The sequence below is a fragment of the Phyllostomus discolor genome, chromosome 2 (assembly GCF_004126475.2).
Source record: "Phyllostomus discolor isolate MPI-MPIP mPhyDis1 chromosome 2, mPhyDis1.pri.v3, whole genome shotgun sequence".
In the NCBI taxonomy this organism is placed as follows: domain Eukaryota; kingdom Metazoa; phylum Chordata; class Mammalia; order Chiroptera; family Phyllostomidae; genus Phyllostomus; species Phyllostomus discolor.
This window is the reverse complement of record NC_040904.2, coordinates 114,692,769-114,717,161: the sequence shown is the minus strand read 5'-3', so window position 1 is coordinate 114,717,161 and position 24,393 is coordinate 114,692,769. Positions and strand designations below refer to the sequence as shown.

The window sequence follows — 24,393 nt, the reverse complement described above, 5'->3', positions numbered from 1 at the left end:
TGACCTCTCAAGCCAAGTGCACCTCCATGCATGGTCTCCCTCCCCATGTAACTCCATTCCCAAAGAGAATTTTCCACGCTACATTTACCTGATGCAACCTGCCTCATGTGGCTGTTCACTAGCAGTAAGGGTGCTGTTGATGTTATTTTTAGATTCTCAGCAGAAAATACTGTTAAGCTTGACACTACTTTGTCAAGGAGAGGATCACACTGTAAGGAACTTTCAAGTATAAGGGAGTTGTCAAGCAGTTTCAGCCAGCCACTCATGACAAGGTATCTTCTACCTGAGCATCTGCAATAGGCTAGGAAGCTAGTAACAGCACACTGCATGTAAGAAATTACAGAAACCATTTCACTATTGAAGACATAAAGTCCACAATTATCAACTTTCCATTCCTTAGAAAACAAAAACACATAATAATTAATCTGAAGTATTCAGATTAAAAGAGGGCCTGTCAACTACCACATTTCTCCTAAATTACACCTTAAATATTTTCATTTTCCACATCTAAGAAAGCATTATTGCAATATACACACAAATAGCTAGGTATGAATATCTATACTGCCTCCCGTCCCTCCATGGGGCCCTTGTTTAAACGTGCATACCCATGCACATGACAAGTAATCCACTACCAATCAGTGTGTTACTGATTCATTTTCTTACTGACGATCAAAGTCAGAGCTATTGCTAACTAGGTCCATAACAACAAGGGATAACACGCCTCAGGGTAGAGTTCTCAGAGCAGGTATGTACCTTCCCTTAGTTTCATGATGTATTTTTGTTTGTTTCTTTTAATTTTTATTGCATTTATTGGGGTGACATTGGTTAACAAAATTATATAGGGTTCAGGTGTACAATTCTATAATACATCATCTGGATATTGTATTGCATGTTCACCATCACGATTAATTACTCACCTTATTTGGCAGGTGAATAAGAGGAAGCACAGAGAGGCTGAGAGATGAGTCTGAGAGGACCAGTAGGTAATGGGGCAGAAGAAAAGAACCCCCACAGGTCTTCCCAATCTGCCACATACTGCCTCTGGTTGAAACCCATTTGAGATCCATCAGTTATAATACTCAGTGAAATTTTTTTTAAAACTTAGTAAATTCTTACTTGTTTACAAGTGGAATACTAAGGGCCCAGCCAGCAGCAAAGTCTGGATATTTAAAAACTGTAGGATTTTCAGAAAAGGCATAATGGTGAATTATTGTAGATTCTTCATCATGTAATGCTTTTCCTAAAAACCATTCCTGTGAAATGAAGATATAAAATATCATTTAAAAAAAAATTTCATGTAACACCAAAAACAAAGTCATATCATTAGCTTTATTTAGTTAAATATTTAAGGTGATAGAAATTAGCACAGATTATAATTTTTCATTTATAATTTAATTTTTGATCAAAAGTATAATTAATGCTCACGATAATGAACAGAGCATAATCTTTGTCCATAAGAGAATAATTTAATATTGTGTCATCAGGATAAACAAAACTTGGTCATTGTACAATAAATATAAAAATGTAGTATTTTATAAAATATTCCATATCAAAATATTATTAAGACAAGGAAAACAGTTTACTTCATGTCCCACTGAGGTTTGCAAAGAATTGGAACAATCCTTTACAATCAGTGCCTATTTTATTCATTTGCTCCATTAACATTTATTATCGTTCTCAATTAGCATTTAATGTTGATTCCACATCAGGCAGGAACATACCTTACACAATACTGGGGAGACAGAAAACAAGCAAGTAAGTCAAGTGAACTCAAATAGTGACTGCAATGTGCTGTGATGAAAATATATAACAGACTGATTAGGGGACTACCCTGGAAAGAGGTGACACTGAACTGAAGAGTATTATAATATCAAGGAACCAGCTATGCACAAATCTGGAGAATAATAGTCAAGACAGTCAATACAAAGTGTGGCTAGAATATGCTGGACAGGAGGAAGCTAGGTATAAGAGACAGAGAAGAAGACAAGAGTGAGTTTGGCATGCCAGTGGAACACAACACAGACTTTACTCTAAATGAACAGAAGACTCCCCTTCTGGCCACAACAGAATAGCCTGGCTCAGACCTACTCCCTCCCTCAGTGAGGACAAGTATAAAAGCAGGAGAAATTACTTAAATGTTTGAGGGATCAGAAAACAACAAAGACAGATAGGATGTGAGAACTAATATCCCAGAAAAAAAGGAGCACACATCCATGGAAACCCCATATTCACCTCCTTTTACCCTCAGGAATTTGCTGGTTCCCAAAGCAGAGAGAAGCACACCACAGAAGGCAGCAGCTAAGGACTCTGCAACCCTCACTGAACTAAGGCAGATGTTGGAGCTGAAGACTGCCAAAAAAGTAGATACTTAAGAGGATCCCAGTGAGGTGAGCCCAAATTTCCACAAGTACTCTTCCTTCAATTCCAAAGCCAAACAAAACACCCAGAAGCAAGTGGCAAGTGGCAGTGGAAAAGCTAAAGAGCTGAGCACAGACTCCAGCAGTGGTGCAGGGGAGCCCCAGAAGTCTAGGCTCTGCCAGGGGAAAAGGGGTCTAGGAGTAAGGACATGACCTGTCCAAGCAAGGCCTACATCCCAAAAGAACATTAAATCCTCCTACAGGAAGGGATATCATCCACAACCTCTTCAGTTTTTCACATAAATCATCTGACATTTAGTGAAAAATTACCAAGCATGAGAAGAAACAAGACCACACTAAAAACAGAGAACATAATGAAAAATAGAAACACACAGATAAATCAGATTTTTTAGTAATCAAAACATAACTATGATTCATAAAAATATAAAAAAAAATTACCAAAGAGCCAGAATATATAAATAAGAGTCAAATGTAAATTACAAAACTGAATAATTAGGAATTAAAGAGGATATATGACACAAGAGAAGAGAGGATTAGTGACCTGAAAGGCAAGTCAGTAAAAAATATCCAGATTAATACACAAAAAAGAAACCAAAAGAGAAAATATGGAAAACAGCATAACAGCAATATACAACACAATGAAAAGGTCTAAAATAAATGAAATTGGAAACCCAGAATAGAAGGAGAAAGAGAATGAAACACAATCCATTTTTGTAGAACTAGAACCTTATAATCTTCTAAAACTGAGAAAAGTCATCATGCCATAGATTCAAGAAGCTCTATAAACACCAATCAAAAGAAATATAAAGAAAACTACATACAGGTAATATGTCGTTTGAAAAACCATACACAGAACATCTTAAGAGTAGTTGTGGGGGGGTGGAATATACATTTCTTTCAAAACAGCAAAACAAGACACATAGCAGACTTTTCAACAGAAAAAAATAGAATACAAAAGACAGTAGAACGACATCTTTACAGTGATAGAAGACAACTTCAGCCAACTGAAAATGCTCTATCTAGTGAAACTATCGCAGGTGGAATGGGAAACCACAAGAAGTTTTCAAGCAGGTAAATGATTATCATATGAATTACAGAAAGGCTAGATTATTTGGATGGCAAGAGTAGTAACCAGATGAGCTAGGAGGCTCTAATAATAGTCAAGGCAAGACATGATCACAACCTCAACCTGACTGGTGGTATTAAACAGGGAGAGAAGATAAATGAGAGGTGTATTGTGGGGGTAGAGCCAACTGGACATGCCAACATGGGGTTGAGAGAAAAAGAGGAATCAGTCGTGAGTCCTAGGTTTTTTTATATGAGCAATTGGATAGATGGTGATGTCATTTCTGGGATGGGGAAGACTAAAGATGGAAGGGGTTTAAAGGGTCATTAAGAATTCAGTTTTGAACATGTTAAATTTAAGGTACATATTAGATGGATAAGTGGAGGTATTGAGTAGGCAGTTTGATATATGAGTAGGAAGCACATGGCTCAGTCCTTCTATTTCTTCATGCTCTCCTCAAATGTGGCCTGATCAACGAGGTACTCCCTGAACACTCTACACAGAATAGTAAGCCCAGCCCCAGTCTATCCCTATCCCTCTTACTCTCTTTATTTTCTCCATAGCACTAATGATCATCTGACACATTATTTTCATGTTTGCTTATTGCTCATCTCCCCTGCAACAAGAATATTCCCTGCTTCTGGGTAGGACTGTTATCCACTGCTGTATCTCAGAACACCTAACATGTAGTAGGTGCTCATTAGTTTCTGGTTAAATGAATGAAGCAAGTCCAGGACAGCTTTTAAAGGCACCCCCCTTGAAACAAACCAAACCATATCATTTAAATCAAGTACCCTAAGTTCTAAAAGTTTTTACATGTTCTTTCTTTCCCAGCCATCACCACTTCACTCCCTAGTCCTTACCAGAAAATAAAAGAAGCAGGGATACAGTACTATTTCTTAAGAGCTGCCTTCTGCTGTGGTTGTGTTCCAGACACCATCCAGAGTCTTAGTAGTGGTCCATTCAGCAACAGGTCACAGAGGAACTGTGTGAAAGCCATCAACATAGCCTATATGTTTAAGGTCACAGTTCCTCCACCTGGTGATTTTTCTTCTTGATACTTTATGAACATATTAAGTCATCACTGGGAAAGTGGAATAATTTCAGGACAAATGGCCTCAGCTTGAGATAGAAAATTCAACATTTAAAAAATCAATAATACAGATAAAATATAGATGAAAGTGATAAAACCACTTTATCAAACTACTAAATAATTATGAATATGAAAATCATCACATTTAGCATACCATGTCAGTATAGGTTATTTAAAAAAAATAAACATTTCAGTATATTTTAGCCTCTTCCTCACTAATCTTTCACTGTTATGATCTCCTGTTCTGAACAGAATTTTATGTAGAATATATTTTTATGTTTTAACTCCTAAAGGCAGTGTTCCACTATTATCTAGTATATAAAATTGTTAGTCAATATTTGTGTTGTGGACTACTTAGAGAGATTAATATAGTATATGTGAAAAGAGGCACTCTCCCAACTTTCTTAATGGCTTTTTAAATGGCCTTCTAATAAAAGCAATTATAATCCAGATAAACTATAAAAAAATAACTTGGACACTGTTCTATTAGAACCGTAGTACAAGAGACCTACAGCCAACATCATACCCAATGGGCAAAAACTAAAAGCTTTCCCACTAAGATTAGGAACAAGACAAAGATGTCCACTTTCATCACTTCTATTTGACGTAGTATTGGAAGCCCTAGCCATAGCAACCAGACAAGAACAAGAAATAAAAAGCATCCAAATTGGAAAAGAGGAAACAAAACATGATAGTATACATAGAAAATCCTATAGACCCCACCAAAAAATACTCAATTAATAAGTAAATTTGGCAAAACAGTGAGATACAAGTCAATATTCAGAAGTCAAAGGCATTTTTATACACCAACAATCAAATATCAGAAACAGAAATAAGGGAAAATACCATTTGATATAGCAACAAGGAAAATAAACTACCTAGGAATAAACCTAACCAAGGAGGTAAAAGACCTATACCCAGAAAGCTACACAACACTGAAGAAAGAAATCAAGAAAGACACAAATGGAAGTATGTACACATTCATGGATTGGAATAATTAACATCATCAAAATGTCCATACTACCCAAAGCAATTCACAGATCCAATACTATCCCTATTAAAGTACCAATGGCATATTTCACAGGTAGAGAGCACACATTTCAAAAATTTGTATGGAACCATAAATGACCCCAAGTAGCCACAGCCATTTTGAGAAAGAAGAATAATGTAGGAGGGATCACAATACCTGATATCAAACTGTATTACAAGGCCACCATAATCAAAACAGCCTGGTACTGGCATAAGAACAGACACACAGACCAATGGAACAAAATAGAGAGCTCAGAAATAAACCCAAGTCTCTACAGTCAACTAATATTCCACAAAGGGGGCAGCAACATAAAATGGAATAAAAATAGCCTCTTCAGCAAATGCTGTTGGGAGATCTGGACAGCTATGTGCAAAAAAATGAAACTTGAGCACCAGTTTACACCATACACAAAAATAAATTCAAGGTGGATAAAAGACTTAAATATAAGTCATGACACCATAAAAGTCCTAGAGGAAACACAGGCAGGAAAATCTCAGATATTCCACACAGCAATATATTCACCAATATATCCTCTAGAGCAAGGGACATAAAGGAAAGAATAAACAAATGGTATCTCATCAAAAGTTTCTGCACAGCTACAAAAAAACAGCATTAAAATGAAAAGAGAACCAACCATATGGGAAAACATATTTGCCAATGATACTACCTCAGACAAGAGTTTGATCTCCAGAATATATAAAGAACTCACACAACTACACTCTAAGAAGACAAGCAACCCAATTTAAAAAATGGGCAAAGGACTTGAACAGACACTTCTCCAAGGAGGACATACACAGGGCCCAGAGACATATGAAAAGATGCTTAGCATCATAGCCAACAGAGAGATGCAAATTGAAACTACAGTAAGATACCACTTCGCACCAGTCACAATGGCCTTCATAAACAAATCAACAAACAACAAGTGTTAGAGAGGATGTGGAGAAAAGGGAACCCTAGTGCAGTGTTGGTGGGCATGCAGACTGGTGCAGCCACTGTGGAAAACAGTATGAAATTTCCTCAGGAAACTAAAAATGGAACTGCCTTTTGACCTGGCAATTCCACTGCTGGGGTTATACCCTAAGAACACTGAAACACCAATTCAAAAGAACCTATGCACCCCAATGTTCATAGCAGCATAATTTACAATAGCCAAGAGTTGGAAGATTCTTAAGTGCCCATCAGCAAATGAATAGATAAAAAACTGTGGTACATTTACACAATGGAATACTATACAGCAGAAGGAAGGAGCTCCTACCATTTGTGACAGCATGGATGGAACTGGAGAGCATTATGCTAAGTGAAATAGCCAGGTGGTGAAAGACAAATACCATGTGATCTCATTTATAAGTGGAACCTAATTAACAAAACAAGCAGGCAAAATACAACCAGAGACTTTGAAATTAAGAACAAACTGGCAGTAACCAGAGGGAAGGAGTGAGGGGCTAATGGGGGAAAAAGAAGGAAGGGATTTTAGGAACATGTATAAAGGACACATGGACAAAACCAAAAGCGGGTAGGACCAAGGATGGGATGTAGGAATGGCTGCGGTTGTGAGGAGTTGTGGGAGAAAAGTGGAGACAACTGTACTTGAACAATAAAAAATTTTGGAAAAAAAAAACCACAATTATTCCTTGCCAGCATGCCTGTATCACCTCCATTAAAAATGAAAAAGCAGAACTAAATATATAAATACCAACTTAAACATCCAATAAGAAGAACTGCTTTTGGAAATTTTGGCACATTTATAAGATGAAATTATACACAGCCATTAAAAATTGTGATAAAATAAAAAAGTCAAGAAACATCAGCAAATGCACACATATTAAAAGCACCCAGTGAGGAAAAAAAAGGACTTCATCAAGATATGGCAAATTTATATAAAATCACCTAGAAAGGCATTTAACAAAGATAATTTTAATAAAGATTAAATTTTTCCATTTAAAATATTGTACTACAGCATAAATTTGCATTAGTAAGAATGACAGGAAGATATGGAAGGAAAAAATGTCAGAAGCAAACAAAATAACTGATACTCTAACATATTACATCATATTATTTTTGTGTAGTTTGTGTCAATATTCAAGCCAGGCTTGCTTTATACTTGTTTCCCTAAAATTTCAAGTGGTAGGAAAAAACCCACAGGTTGAGTTAACTTCAACATTGTGTAATTTTTATTCCAAACACTAGTTTCAAAAGAAATAAAGCATCCTAGATTCCCCACCCCATGGCAGAGTCCAGAAAAGCGGGGAACCATCTCATTTTGCCTCTGTTCTTGCTTTTCATGAACTTGCTGTGAACTTTTGAATTTATTCCAATTTTCATTAAAAAGCACAGTGAGTCACCATCTTCTGAACAGAATTAGGGCTATGGATAATAGGAAAATAATCTCCAGGTGAAATGAGCACAAGGAGGAGATGAAAACTCCTACATCCTGAAAAAGATAAGGGAGTTTTTCCCTAGTGAAAAGGAAACATAAAAGCCTAACACATGTTTTACACGGAGCATGGCAAAAGGTACCGAGATACTGGCTGGTTAGCATCATCTGAGACATGGTCGTAATTCTTTTCTCCTTTGAAGGAATTATTTTTTTAACCTAAAAACCTTCTCATTCAATTATATCTGTATCTTCCCAGAAAGCAAAAGTATGAAGAGAAAATACAATGGACCCTTCAAGCATTTATAAAACACAGAAAATGGTGATTTCATTACAGTAGCAAACATTCCAATGCCTGAGATACCTGATGTTCACTCTCACCCAACTTTTGGTGTCTACATCAACAAACCAGACAGACAGTCAGAAGCCACCTTTCCTTCTTGGTGTGCTCACTAAATCCAACCCAGTTCGAGGTGTGCATCAGAACATGGGCGGGGCAGGAGCCTGGTGGTCAGAAAAGGCCCGTTCTGTTTATTCCAAGTTTACAGAATTCTACAGCGTGGTCAGGGTGAACTCTGGGCTTCTCCAAGAGATTGAGCAGCCTGATTTTTCTCGACATGTCTCTTGAGTCAGCCCTCTAAATCTTCAGAGGCACTGAGTGGAGCCCAGCAGGAAAGCTGACATCAGTTGTTTATTCGGTTGTTCACAAGTGTTTATTGACCACCTACTATGTGTTTAACACTCTGGTCATGCTACGGATTAGAGCACAGGTAGCAAACACAAGACCTATGGGCCAAATCCGGCCCTCCACCTTGTTTCTACCCGGCGTCAGTGACGGGCTCCTACTTAACTGTTAAGGAGTAGTTACATTTATACAGTCCTAAAATTACATTTGGCCATTTGAAGGCAACCACGAGGCTGATGTGGCCCCCAGTGAAAATGAGTGTGATACCCCTGGATTAGAGGTAAACAAGATCCAATGGCTACACCCTGTCTGCACACAATGAACTTGAAAACATGGAAGTAACAGTGAATTTCTAATGTTAAGACATTTCTAATGTCTTAACATTTCTTTGTTAGAAGCATCCTTTCCCACCTCTACACCTTCTTAAGTATAACTGCTTAGAACACATTCTTTCTCTGCTATTAACTCCCACTCATCCTACACAACTCAGATTGAATGTCACTTCTACTCATGACCCTCCCAGATTAAATCTGATGCCCATCTTTGTGCTTCCAACAGCAGCCCATGTTTCCTTTTACTAAAAGGGGTCTCACTTTGACCTGTGACTGCTTCTGTAACGGTCTGTTCTTTCCCTGCCGCCCAGTGCCATGCATGTGGTCAGGACCTTGTCTGCCTGCCCTGCTGTCAGAGCAGTACTCAAAAATACTCCTTACCAAAAATAATATGTGCTCACTGTTCATCAAGAGAAATAACCAATTTAAACATTCCTTAACCCTAGGTTATAGTTTTTAACTTTCTGCAATTGCTAACACATATAATTGGATTTTTCTTTTCCTTTAAAAACAACTCATTATAAGTTCCATCCCTCTAAAGGCTAAAAAACTTTAAGAGAATTATTTAAATGGCTTCTAGATACTCAACTATCATTCCATTCGTTTTCATTTTAAAGTAAGTGTTTTATTAGGTTTAAAAACCTCTTAGTCAAAAATCTTCTCTTAAGCTTTTTCCCCAAAAGATAAATACTGGTATTGAAACTGAATTCACCTTTAAGGGGTCATATCTTCTGAGTGTTTTTAAGAGTTCTGGAACTTGTATTCTCGTCTCTTCTTCACAGAAGAAAATCCATGATGAATTTCTGCTAAACGTTACAGAAAAGCTGACAAAAGGAAACGGGCTATAGTAATCACTTCTATAAAGGGAGTTTTTAATGAGGTTTAAAACTGAGAGGCAGAAAATGGATGAAGGACATATAAAATGTCAAGGAACCTAAATTTTTTCCTTATATTTTTCTTTAATGTATAGTTTCAGCTTATAGGAAAGCCAGATACTACTGGTTTATACAACAGCTGGACTTCTTAGTTAATTCTCTCCATAACAACACCAGTTTAGAAGACAGATAATTTTCAAATATAAATATCAAATATATAAATATTTTATCTTTTAAGAAAGAAACATATTTAAAAATAAAAGCCATTCATGGTTAGGAATCAATTATCAAAAATCTGGTTAATGTAGTAGTCATAAAAAGGGGAGTTAAAATTTATTTCATTTACTGGCTCTGAGAAAAAAACACACCTTCTTGATATGAAAACTAGGGAGCTTACGAGTATCCAGGAAGAAATGTCAGGAATGTACACATTTCCAGGGAAACGTACTGAGGTAACAGTGGGAGTATGGTCCATGCACCTTCCTGCTCAGACAGCTCGTGAAGCAGAAGGACTCTGGGAAGTTCCTAAAGAAATATATCAAAGAAGAGAAATAAGTAAAACTATAATATGATCATTCCAATTATTTTTTTAAAAAGACTTAATTTTACAATGAAGGCATTTTTAGAGACCTGACATTTTACTCTTTGCACTATTCTCATTTTTCTTCTCTTATGGAGCTAACAGAAATAAAGAATTTGATCTGAATCCAACACATCCTCTCGCCACCTAGACATCAGACACCGAACAGTGCTGAACACCTCCATGAAGAGTCTTCAGTGATACCCAGGTCTGACCTGACATTTGCATACTTGCAAAGGTGGCTTAGAAGGAACAGCCCTAAAGAAGTAGTCAGAGAACACTCAGAGGAATCAAAATAGTTATTATTGTGGCCTGGCTGGTGTGGTTCAGTGGTTTGAGCATTGTCCCACAAACGGAAGAGTTCCTGGTTTGATGCCAGTTGGATTCCGGTTCGATTCCTGGTTAGGGCAAATGCCTGTATTGCATGCCAGGCCCCCAGCTCAGGACGGACAAGAGGCAACTGATAGATGTTTCTCTACCTCTTCCTCTCCCTCCCTTCCCCTCTCTCTAAAAATGAATAAATACAATCTTTTTGAAAAATAAAATAAAGGTAACCTACAGAGACAAATGAGTCCCAATTCACTTTTTTTTAAAAAAAATAGTTTTTATTGAATATACACCACAGTTAGCATGGGGAAAAGAAAACACTTCAGCTAAAAAAGAGGATATAATATCCAGTTTACTTCACATGGAAATAACCTTTTTTAAAGTTCCTAAAAACCCCAAAACACCACGATAACAAAGAGTTTGAGGTATAAATACTGGAAATATAATCCTTATGTATTCAAGCAACAATAGTAATAGCATAATGATGAAATTTCAAAATTTATAAACATGGGAGGAACTAAAATTCAGAAATGAAACACAACTATGGTTAAATAAACATGCACACATATACACAGAGAAAGATGAACACATTTAAGGCTATGAATGTTAGCTTTGAAGCAAAGCACTATTCATTATATTTCAAATTGTTACAAGCCAAAAGTCAGATATCTAATATGCTTGAACACCTCCCCCAACAAACTTTAGAACACAGAACAAATATTCTGTGTTTTATCCTATTTCTTGGGAACTGTTACAAACAAAATAAATGTCTAAATATTTAAAATATCACTGCTCTAATGTAGTACAGTAATATTCCATATCAGTCGCACAGTTCATAGAAGTTTGCTATTTAAGAAGAGGAGAATGGCTTTAATGTAAATTGCTGGAGTTCAAATATCAAATAAGCCTTGCTTCTTTATGCTATGTAGCATTTATTTTAACTTTCATGTACAAATATGAAATGCAAAACCAGTAATCAGAGGTTATATCAGACTAACAACAACACAGCATGTTAGAGAAAAAAACCTAAAGGCTCAACTAACAGTGACCCAAGATAATCCAGGGCTTTCCTGCTGTTGAGTCTAAATTATGCAGTAATTTTCGCTGCCTTTTAAAATATCACTGTAAATGTTACATATATTCACAAGGGATTGTTTCAGAACAAATACTGTGTGAAGAAAACTAATAAAATTGACATTTGCATAAATTTTTCAAATAACTGTGAGAACATACTAGTATGAACTAGATAGAAGAGAAAGAGCAAATACTAAAAAAAGTTTTCTAAGAAAATAAGTAGCAAATGAACCACTATGTAGCAACTGGAATTATAATAATGAAAACTGTATAACAATGAAAGCATCTTTATGATAAGTGGAATTTACACATTATTCCAATGATGTAAAACAAATTCATACATGAAGTGAGACCACAAAACAATCAGAAAAGTGAAAATATTCACGTCAAGATGACAAAAGTTATTACATGTGTGCTTTAAAAACCCTTTAATATAGTTAGAATATATCTTAGTTTTAAAATGTCTTGAGGAAAAATGAATGAAACTCAAAATTTTCCTCCCAAACAAGTATTACCCTTCCTAATTATAAGGAATACAGGGTGGGCAAAGGTAGGTTACACTTGTGACACCCAGACACCCAGAGTTTATTCTTGTGTTATTATTATCAATTATTGTATTATTTTCCATATGAACAACTGCAAACCTACTTTGGCCCCACCCTGTGTGTCGGTGATGTCACCAGGTATTGCACCTACACAGGTAACGTCAGAAGAAAGCTGTCTCTCACTTTTCTGGCGGAGGTGCCAAGTCAGGCTTATGATCAACTCCTGTCACAATAAAAGTGCAGAAGACAAAGGTTTAGTTGGCACAAAGGGAAAATTAACTTCTAGGCTAAAATAAACTCTATGACTTACTAGTGGATTGTAATCAATTCTATTTCCATTACTTTTTTGTGCACTAAATCACATGCCTGGATTTCATATTTGCTTCAGTTGGTAAACACAAAAACGGCAATCAAACTTTCTGTACCTCTATACTTCCAAATAGAAACATTTCAAAAACTGGTATGCTGTGTCAGTGGCTGTCCTCACAGGCCTGTGATTCCTTTCGTCTCAAAAACATAAAGCTCTGCCTTGACACTCGCAAACCTGGCCTCAATAAATTCTTCATCAAGCCAAGGTCGCATTATAAACAAACTTTCATCTACTAATATTCAAACAGCTCCAAGGCTTTTTACTCTTTATATATGCACATGTGTGTCTGTATGTATATGTATGTATGTATATATTCTGTGTGTGAATACAAAAGACCCAAACAGATACATCCTCAGTGTATTAGCACTTCTAAGATAAAATAGTTTAAAAGATTACAGTAAAATTTTCCTTCAAATGGTCTTATCTCAGGTCTTACCTCTTGGAATTGTTATAATTTCTGTTCTTTCTGTCTGCCTGCCTAACACCACCCTGGGGCTTAGACCTTCTTAAGGTGCCATGTCACCAGCCGAAGGCACATGAGATGCAAAGCATGTTTTTAAATACATAATTGGATGAAAAACTGAGAAAGAGTTTTCAAATGAAAAATCAAGGGGAAAGTAAGAAAACGGTACATCAATAGAGACATTTGGAATAAAAGCTTAAGTAGAAACACTCATGCACGCAGCCCTGTCTACCTTCAATGTAAACTGTGCTTATTCACCCCAATATGCTATTTCAAACCTAAAGGCAAGGCACAGTCCTGTCACTAAGGAGGTGATGCCACAGCAGAGGCAAGCATAAAGGGCTAAAAACACAAATATAGCTTTGGCCACGTGACTCAGTTGGTTGGAGCATCATCCTGTGCACTGAAAGGTTGCCAGTTGGACTTTGGGTCAGGCACATGCCTAGGTTGTGGGTTTGATCCCCTACTGGGGTGCGTACGGGAGGATACTGATAGATGTTTCTCTTTCTTTCTCTCTCTCCCCCTCCCCCGACCCCTTCCTCTCTCTCTAAAATCAGTGGACACATGTCCTTGGTGAGGATTAAAAAATTAGAATAAAAAATTTAAAAATACAAATGACCAAACATGGGAAGATGACAGGAAAGGGAAAGAAAATGAAAAACTTGATCACAGTAACTTCAACTTTTTATGTCACCTCTCTACCTGTCTCACTGAACCAGAGTCAACCTTTATTTCCATCCTCAGCATCTACTGATGCCCTAATACGCACTTGAATCTCAGAAAGCCCACTGGACCTGCAGGTAGTACTTCCTTTGAATGTATTTCTTATCAAGGCATATATATTTACATTTAAAGATGCTAATTATTGAAAACAAGTAAGTTCAAAACCAACACCTGAACTCATCACCTGGCTGTTACACATACTCATCATCTTCGTTAGGGAGCCGGGTGTGACTGCAGAGCCGAGCAGTCTGAAAACACTCTGGGAATGGAGAGAGCCCATTCTTCTGCATGTGGAGGGAAAATCATGAAAAATTTATAGCTAGAAATATTAATAGTATGAATAAAAAAGCCAACATTTGAACATGGAGGAAACCGATTAACATTTAAAACACACAAATCACTTTCCTTATTAGGCAAATTTGGTTCTGAACCACTTTAGTTTTCCTGACTCTGTCTGGAAAGAATTCAGCTGGTTGAACCCCATGCTGCTGGCCTTTTCCCATCCACAGGCTGCTTCCCAGTATTTGCAGCCTGTCCACCCCTTGATCTAAAATATAAGCCAGCAGTACACGAGTTTATGGTCTAATTCAGTCTCACTGTTCAGACCAAGCTCTGAATTAGAAAGTAAAAGCCTAGACATTTGTTTAGTATTACGTAAATGTTCTAAAAGGCTGAACCTGTTTAAAGACTGATTCTAGTTGAACTGTATTTCCAAATTCCAACTATTTTATAGTTCTTAGGCATTGAACTGAACCTTGACACAAATAAATTGTGATGAAAATTAACATCTGTTTACTATTATAATTTCTTCTGTGAGAGTAGGTATATCTTGTGAGGATAATAACAGAGATGTACAACATGCTGTTTGAAACACATTATCAGACAGATTTACGAGTGTTTAAAAACCCAATATTATTTATGGATCAGTAGTTGATATACGAGGATATAATAATGTATCTTCCAGGAATCTGAGCCTATTTTTTAAAAAAGATTTTTCCAGATACCTGTCTTAATCGTTAACTGTCCTTTCTTAACAAGAGAAAAAATTACCTCGTTATTTACGAAATTTATTTTTATTAACCATTTACTTTAAGATGTATTACTAAGTACACTTTTATAGCTCCTATAAATCTGTTTTAACTAATCATTCATCCACTCCTGAGAGGCAGTAAAGCTTAGCATTGAACAACCTGGTTCCTGGAACCAAAGTACTTGCATGGGAATCCTTGTACCGCCCGTCAGGGCTGTGTAACCTTGAGCAAGTTCCTTGAGCTGTCTGTGCCTCTGCTATCCTCTGTCTAATACAGGGATAACCGTAGTACTGGGCACCAAGTGAGTTACTGCATGCCTCTACCTGGCGCCTGCTATGCATGACATAGTTATTTTAACTATTGATTTGACAATATTTGAGTAACTGCATGTGCCCGACACAGTCCTAGGACACAGTAAACAGCTGTGAAAACACAGGGCTGAGTCCCTGCCCTCTGGGATCTCACATGCTAATGAAGGAGACAGGCAATAAGCACATAAATCTAGAAGACAAAGTCAGGGATAAGGGGTATTAACAAATGGAGCCAGGTAAAGGGATGGCACAAACAGGACATCATTGAATAACCATCATGGAATTCTTCGCTCACATAGGCTGCACCAATCTGCAGGTGACTAAAGCCCCATCTGTGCGTCAGGTGGCAGCAGAGCAGAGAGAAGAAGCTTTGGAGCCAGTCGGACTGAGATACAGGCCTAGATGCACTACTTGTTGGTGATATGACCATGGGCAAGTCACTCAACCTCTCCAAGCCTCAGTTTCCTCACTGCAAAACGGGGAAAGTAACTGTAACCACTTCACAGGCTTAAACAAGCTGACACAAGAAAACAGCACAGCACAGTGCATCGCTCAGAGCACCAAAGCAAATGGTACCAGTGATGCATACTCCACAAGAGTCAGCTAGGATGACTACTATCATTTCAAGTTGGTCTCTGCTCCAGGCCCTGGCCCCAGCTACTCGATGTCTCATTAGCCCCTCTAATTCCACCTTTCCAAACGTGAATTCATCATGTTAGCTCACAACTGGTCACCTTCCTTTCAGTCACCTATTCACTAACATCTAGTGGGACCCGTTACTGACCACCACCATCCATGGGGGTCCCCACAGTTGCCCCAGGTATGTGCTGGAAAGCTCTTACTGTTTTTTCCAGGCTCAGTTCAAGCTTCCTAATGAAGCTTTCACTGACACTTGCAGGCAGGGCTGGCCAGGTCCTTGCCATGCTCTCAGTTTGCTGTGCTGACACAAATTCGTGCAGCAGTGTGCAGGGTGGGCAGGGCTCCCCCCATCCATAGTGACCCACTGGGAGCAGGTCACTCTGAGGGGCACCACCCACCACGGGCACCATCCACATGGAACATCAGACACTTGACAATGAAGTCATCACTGCAGGAGTAGGTTCTGAAGCAACTGGCTTCTTTGGGTCCCTGGCTTCAGACTCAGAATCCTACATGGGAACATCCAAGTAGCCACACGCAATCACAGATGCCCTCCCCTGAGCTCAGGGAGACCAGCTTCTGCCTCTGTTCTTGGTGGGCCTTGGTGCAGCTCAATCACACAGAATAGGGTTCTGCAGTACAGACACAGGGTTCAAATGCTAGGCAGCCAAAAAAGAGACAAATGTTCGTGACACTGTCTTCCACATGGTATGAGGGATTAATTATTGCTGAGCAACACCCACTCCCCAGTGAAGTGGACTTGGTCTCACTGGGACGTCTTGCCCAGGCCCTTGCATAAAGTAAATATCAATAAAGATTTATTACATAAATGGATGAATAAATTTTGTATAGGATAGTATTAATCACAGATTTATTTAGCAGGTCTATACTGGAAAATTAAATTTATTTTGCCACATTTAAAAGACAGATTTCTCATCTGTTAAAATAGAGGCAATTAAACTTACTCCCAAGGTTCTGGTGAGGGGTTAGAAATAAATTGTGGCAATTTTTATTATTATTGAATTGAAATTAAAATAGGAATATAAAAAAAATTCAAACTATAGTCCCTACATACTATCCTGACCTGAAATTAAATGGAAGCAAATCCTAGCTTTCTTCAAAAATTAAAACTGAAGTAAATAATTTTATAATATCTATAGGATTTGGCACATTGCTACTACTCAATAAACATGTCATATGTAAGAAAATGCAAGATAAAAGAATTAATTTACTAACTTTTGAAGGAATAACAAGTGCTTTTTTTTATTTTTCAGGAGGTGCCACAGTGGAAAATGCATGGCATCTACTGATTATTTGTATTAACTCATCAAGTGAGAAGGTGTGACTGTCAATCAAAAGGCCAGTTAGAAATAAAATGATAATATTTCACTCAGAACAGAGACACCAGGAGACAAAAATTACAAGTGTTCGACTCCAGTCCTGTCCCCCTCTCCTATAAAAGCTGAGATGGGAAGGAGAAACCATAATGGAATTATAGAAATGCTACATACTGTCACAATATTTAATCAGGATTTGATTAAATGTCAAATTAATACCAGCTGATCTGGACTAGGAGGCACCATAATTGAGTGGGGGAATTCACTTTCAAAAGGCAAAAAAAAAAAAGCCTCTATTTCATGGCATGGTTTACCCTATGATATGCAATGAGGAAACAGGTCATAAGAAAATGACAGAGCAAACTGTTGCTCATTATCTAGAAAACAAGCTCAGATGGGTAAAGTGATTTGCCAAAGGCTACATAGCAAGGAAGCAGTACCAGGCTATGAAATTGGATCTTCAGATTCCAAAGTCCATGTGCATGCCACATAAACAGTCTCTCCTCACTTCCAAATAACTTCTCAACTTGCCCATCTCATCCTGTTATTCTGCCCACATCCATCTCCACCTATGGCAGTATTTTTCTTTCTTTTTTTTTAGAAGAAGAGTAATTTATTCTATTTTTTTTATTTATAGTTGACATACATTATTATATCAGTTTCAGGTATACACTCCAGTGACTATACATTACATACCTTACTAAGCAATCATCCCAATAAATAGTGCAACCTTCTGACAGCACACTTAGTTAACAGAATATTGTTGACTATATTCCCTATACAGTACTTTGCATTCCCATAACAGTTCTGTAATTACCAGTTTGTACTTCCTAATTCCTTCACCTTTTTCACCCAAATTCCCAACCTCCCTCCCATCTGGCCATCATCAAAATGTTCTCTGTATATATGAGTCTGTTTCTGTACTACTTGTTTATTTTGTTTTTTAGATTCAATTGTTAAATAAATATGTATTTATTGCCATTTTGTTGTTCATATTTTTAATCTTTTTTTTCTTCTTAAAGAAGTCCCTTTAATATTTCATGTAATACTGGTTTGGTGGTGATAAACTCCTTTGCCTTTTTCTTGTTTGGGAAGCTCTTTAACTGTCCTATGATTCTAAATGATAGCTTTCCTGTATAGAGTAATCTAGGTTGTATTGTAGGTCTCTGCTTTTCACCACTTTGAATATTCTTTGCCAATCCTTTCTGGCCTGCAAAGTTTCTGTTCAGAAATCAGTGACAGTCTTATGGGAGCTCCCATGTAGGTACACTGCTTTTCTCTTACTTTATTTAAGATTCTCTCCTTGTCTTTAACCTTTTGCATTTTAATTATGATGTGCCTGGGTGTTGGCCTTTCTGGGTTCATCTTGTTTGGGACTCTCTGCACTTCCTGGGCTAGTGTGTCCATTTGCTTCACCAAGGTAGGCAAGTCTTCCATCATTATTTTTTCAAATAGGTTTTCAAGTTCTCGCTTTCTCTCTTCTCCTTCCAGCACCCCAATGACGTGAATGTTGGTACACTTGAAGTTGTCCCAGTAGTTCCTTACATTATCCTCAAATTTTTTTTTTTGGGGGGGGGATTCTTTTTTTCTTTTGCTATTCTGATGGGGTGGTTTTTGCTTCCTTATATTCCAAAGTGCTGATTTGATTCTTGGCTTCATCCACTCAACTGTTCATTCTCTGCAAATTATTCTTCATTTCAGTTAGAGTATCCTTCATTTCTGACTCATCCTTTTTTGTGCTCTTGAGATTCTCACTAAGTTCACTGAGCATCCTTATAACCTGTGTTTTGAACTCTGCATCTAGTAGATTGCTTGACTCCATTTTGTTTAGGTCTCTTTGTGGAGTTTTGTTTTGTCTTTTCATTTGGGACATGTTTCATTGTCTCCTCATTTTGGCAGCCTCCCTGTGTTTGTTTCAATGTATTAGGCAGAACTGCTATATCTCCCTGTCTTGGCAGTATGGCCCAATGTAGTAGGTGTTCTGTAGGGTCCAGCGGCATGGCCTCCCCGATCACCCAAGCTGGGCATGCAAGAGCCCTTCCATGTGGGCTCATGTATATACCCTCCTCTTGTAGTTGAGCCTTGATTGCTGTTGGCACAACCATGGGAGCAATTTACTGCCAGGCCTATCAGCTGCAAGGACTGGCTGCAACCACTGACCACCAACCTGAAACAACTGTGGAGGCTCAGCTGTGCAGAGGCCCACCCCACAAAGCAGAACTCACTTTGGCAGGGCTCTGGAGCCCACTGATTCTTCCCTTTGAGTGTGTTACTTGTGGAGGTGGTGATGCTTTGACATGGTCTGAAGCTGTCCACTGGGACAGCTGGCTTTGGAGTCTCCTGGGAGTTATAGGCCAAGGTCAATTACTGCCTGAGTTCTGCCCAGAACCACCCAGCATAAGCTGCAAAGTTATCTGAAGATGGCTGCTCTTGTGCTGGGCTTGAAGGTGCCCAAGTGAGGATAAGCTGTGAACCAAGGCCGGCACTGCTAGTGCCAGTCCTGGGACAACAAGTATAGGGCACACTGAGGCCAGATGTTGCCTGATTGAGAAATTTTAGGAAAATCAGAAGCATGAGCTGAGGCAGGCCACTCATATGGAAAGGCCATTGGAAATAGCTTGGACTGGCCCAAAGGTTGGGTGGGACTGGGAGTCACCACTGCAGGATGAACAATGTGATCCAGGATGATGGAGTCTCAAAAGTGGCACCCACCTGCTGGCTCTGTGGGGGATGGGCTGATCAAAGAACAACGGCCTCTTCCAGTACTTCTATCTGGGAGAACAAGAAAACTATCCCCACAGCTCTCACCCTGAAGCAAGACAATTTCTTCCTATATGTTCCTGGTGCCTTTCAAGCTGCTGCCTCAGTGTTACAGCTCAGAGAAAGTGAGTCTAAGTCCCTGTGTACGCCCTTTAAGAAGAACTACCTGGAACTCCAGAGGCCCTCAGTCATGCTCCGCTATAGTCCCCACTGGTTTTTAAGCAAGAAGTTACGGGGACTTCTCTTCCTGGCACTGGAACCCTGGGCTGGGGGGCCTTGTGTGGGGCTGGGATCCCTCACTCTTCAGGAGGGACCTCTGCAACCAAGATATCCCTTCTGACTTTTATCTGCCACACATGAGTGTAGGACCAGCCTGTTCTGTGTCTTCAGCCCTCCTACCAGTCCCAACATGGCTTCTTTAATTCCCTAAAAGCAGCACTCCATTCAGCCACATTTCAGGTAGTTCTAAATGATGGCTGTTCCATAGTTTAGTTGTAATTTTGATGTGGTTGTGGGAGGAGGCAAGTACCATGTTTACCTAGGCTGTCATCTTGACCAGAAGTCTTGGATGAATAAATTCTTATTCAACAGTGCTAAAATCAGGAGGAAGATGATGGAGAGAAAGGAGGGAGCAGGTTCCACTTCCCCCTACACACGGGAGGAATAACCTAGCTGATCTGCAGAGGAACAGAGCAAACAGCAAACAGTACCCCAGCATATATGAAAATAGAAGACCAAAAATTATAGTGGACATTGAGAAACCAGACGGTAAGGGGAGTCCTTCAGGACAATAAGGTCCCAGAGACCTGTGCGAGGACCAGGGCAGCTGCAGCCCCAGGCCCAGAGCCCACCACATCTGCCACAGGGTTCTTGGGAGAGAGCTGGGTCAACAGTTCCCTCCCCTGCCAAACAAGGTTTGAGCAGCACTGGGAGAGACCTACCTGGCTGCTTGAAGTCACAGAGAGGGGAATAAAGACCAAGTGGCAAACACACAAGGGCAGTGAACACCCATAAAGTCTGTAGACGCCAGCTTGGGAGAGTTGAGAGTTGTGAGGGGCCCTGACCCCCACAGTCCCCGGTTTGATTGGAGAGTTGGGCTGTGTGAGAGGCCAGGTCACTGTACAGAGCTACGGAGCAGCAGGCTTGAGTAGGAGGAATTTCTCAAAAAGAAAAAGTGAAAAAAAAGAGACACTATTTGGGGCATTCTCTTGCAGAAATCGCTCCGGCCACCTCCCCACCCAACCAGGCAGCGATTCCAAGGGGACGCGGGAGGCCCTGTGTGCCCCCAAAGCACTGGGAAGGGTGCACACCCCAACCTGTGGGGCCGGAGACAGCCTGGTCGAGCATTCACACCCACAACCCGCGGAAGGCCTCAGCCCACAGCGGAAAGTACGCTCTGAGGAAGGCCTGGGTCCCACACCCAGGGACCTGAGGACAGACACCAGGCTAGCTCTGGGGAGAGTGTGCAGCTAGCCACGGGAAGAGTGCATCTGAGGCTGACTGAGCACTGATCTGAACGGAGAAAAGACCCTCAGCCCGTTGGAGCCAGCAAGACCAGAAAAACCGGTGTGGCCACTTTGAAACCACCAAGAGGCTTCTTTTTTTTTTAAGTCATTTTTTATTTTTTAATTTTTATTATTTTTTATCTCTCAATACCTTTGTCCTCTTTCTCCCTTCTTGTTTCATTCCTCCTTCCATTCTTTCTAATTTTATCTCTTCTTCCTTCCTTCTTCTGCATCTTTTTTCTCTTTTTTAAATACCCACAAGTGAGACAAAAAAACCTGGAACTGTGAAAAGACCAGAGTTGGCCCCAAAGAGGGGGCATCCCAACAGCTGAAACAGTGAGACAAATTTCACTTTGCTATCACAGAGACCCTCCAAGTTATTGCATATTTGTATTATTATTTTTACATTATTCTTACATCTTTTATTTTAATAGTAATTTAGTATTCCTCTTCTTTCTGTTTACTCTTCTTTGCTTGGCTGGTTATATTGTATCATTTGACAGGGTTCCCCTGTTCTCTCTTTCATAGTGTATTGCTAACTGACTGTCCTTTACTTCATTTGTGTTCCATTAGTACACTATTTAAGGTCCTATACTCCCTACTCTTGTTATCCAGATCACATAGATTCTGTTATATGACTGTTCCTCCATTATTATTGTAAATAATAGCTGTTCCATACAATTGTTAATACTACACAACACCCCTCCCAGATCTTAGCCCACTTCATGGTTTCCTGAACTCTATTACTGTAGTGGTTAACTCTATTTTTTCACATACTACACCTATTTACTTTCACCTTTACCTTAGAATCTGACTTCCCACAAGCTCACTGCCTTCTAGATCCAACTCACAACCCTTACCTCCCCAAGAAGAGCCATATCTTCTCTCCATTCTTTCTAAAAAGGGGATACTTGATACTTCAGTGGAATATCACAATTAACACTATACATAACCAAGGATCTCCTATCTCTTCTCTACTGAATGCTACTGTAAATATGATAGAATACTCTCTTGCTGTCTTAAACCATTTTGCCTTCCCCCTCCAACTGATCATAAAAATGAGTAGGTGGAAGATGTGAACACCAGGATGCTCACTGGAAGACAAAACCCAACAAAAAAGGAACCACCAACAGAGAACAACAGAAGAAGGTGAAGGAGGGAGTGGAAGCCACACTAACCTCAATCCAGGACCTATCTGGAAATACAACTAAGTAGTAGAGAAATTACCCAGAACAAACAACTGAACAAGAGCAAGAGAGAATCCTTGAAACCTTGTACACATGGAAGAAATGATTTCAACAAAACCTGCCCTCACCAGCACAAAATACAAGAGGTGGTGGACAGAGTGGCCTTCAGTTAACCAGTTGGTGGGAAGGAACTACCAAAGAAAGACAGAACAAAAATCAAAACCCAAAAACAAACAAAGAGCCAACTTAAATGATGCCCCAAGACCAGTGAGCTCAGGAGATCAAGGAGACTGCACCAATGAATATCACAGGTATTCTACCACAAAAGTTCATTCATATCATAAACTCAGGGAGCCAGAACTGATCAATTCAATAAGCTGAGGCTAACAAGAAGAGTCTCACAAACACTGGGAAGACAAAGAAAAAAACCCCAAATGAAAGGAAAGGAGGAAACCTCAGAAAGAATGCTAAATGACATAGAGCTAAGTCAACTCTCAGATATTGAATTCAAAACAATGGTTATCAGGAAGCTCAATGAGCTCACAATGAGCTACCAGAAACTATAGGGAAGCTACAATGAACTCACTGTAAACTATATCAACATGAAAAAGGAAACAGAAATTATCAACAAGGGCCAAGAAGAAATAAAGAATACAATTTCTGAACTGAAGAACACAGTAGAAGGAATGAAAAAGCAGGATCGATGAAGCAGAAGATCAGATCAGTGAGCTGAAGGACAAAGTAGAAAAAAAAACACAGAAAGAGCAGGAAAAGGAAAAGAGGCTCAGAAAGAATGAAGAGGGATTAAGGGAAATGCAAGACAATATAAAACATAATAATATCCATATAATAGGGATACTAGGAGAAGAAGAAGAGCAAGGGATAGAAAACTTATTTGAAAAACTAGTGATAGAAAACTTCCTTAATTTGATGAGAGAAAAAGTCACACAAATCCAGGAAACACAGAGAGTTCCAATTATGAGGAACCCAAAGAGGCCCACTTCAAGACACATCATAATTAAAATGGCAAAATTCCAAGACAAAGAGAGAATCTTAAAGGCAGCTATGGAGAAACAGGAAGTAACATACAAGGGAGCCCCGATAAGGTTAGCAGCTGATTTCTCAATGGAAATGCTCCAAGCCAGAAGAGAATGGCAAGAAATATTCCAAGTAATGAGAACCAGAGGCCTGCAATGAAGGCTACTTTACCCAGTAGGCTCTCAATCAAGATAGAAGGTGAAATAAGGAACTTCCCAGGCTAAGAAGTCTAAAGGAATACACCTCCACCAAACCAGCTCTGCAAGAGATGCTAAAGGGACTGCTCTAAGGAAAGGCAGGAAAAGAGAGAGACAGAAAGGAACATAGGTACAAAAATGGCAATGAAAAAGCACCTATCAATAATAACTTTAAATGTAAATGGATTAAATGTTCCAATCAAAAGACACAGAATAGCTGAATGGATCAGAAAGCGTGACCCACACATATGCTGCCTTCAAGAGACCCACCTAAGAACAAAAGATCTACACAGACTGAAAGCAAAGGGCTGGAAACAAATTTTCCAAGCAAAGAAAGGGAAAAAAAAGCTGGGGTAGCAATACTCATATCAGACAAAATAGACTTCAAAACCAGGGCCATAAAGAGAGACCCAGAAGGTCACTTCATAATACTCAAGGGAAGAATCCACCAAGAAGACCTAAACATTGTATAT

The 24,393-nt window shown here is 39.1% G+C and overlaps 1 protein-coding gene across 6 annotated transcripts in view; it reads right to left on the bottom strand.

Moving 5' to 3' along the window:
• Window positions 1-24,393, bottom strand: part of B3GLCT (beta 3-glucosyltransferase) — a 135,370-nt gene that overhangs the window by 63,614 nt on the left and 47,363 nt on the right. For 3 of the 6 annotated variants that reach the window (XM_036018378.1, XM_036018375.1, XM_036018380.1), the window contains 3 exons: window positions 10,282-10,358; window positions 9,671-9,782; window positions 1,117-1,253 (listed from right to left, as the gene is read on the bottom strand). In XM_036018378.1, coding sequence (XP_035874271.1) covers window positions 1,117-1,253; window positions 9,671-9,782; window positions 10,282-10,358 — 326 coding nt within the window. Of the gene's footprint in view, window positions 1-1,116; window positions 1,260-9,670; window positions 9,783-10,281; window positions 10,359-24,393 lie in introns of all 6 variants that reach the window. The other 3 variants (XM_036018376.1, XM_036018377.1, XM_036018379.1) reach the window with 3 other exon arrangements.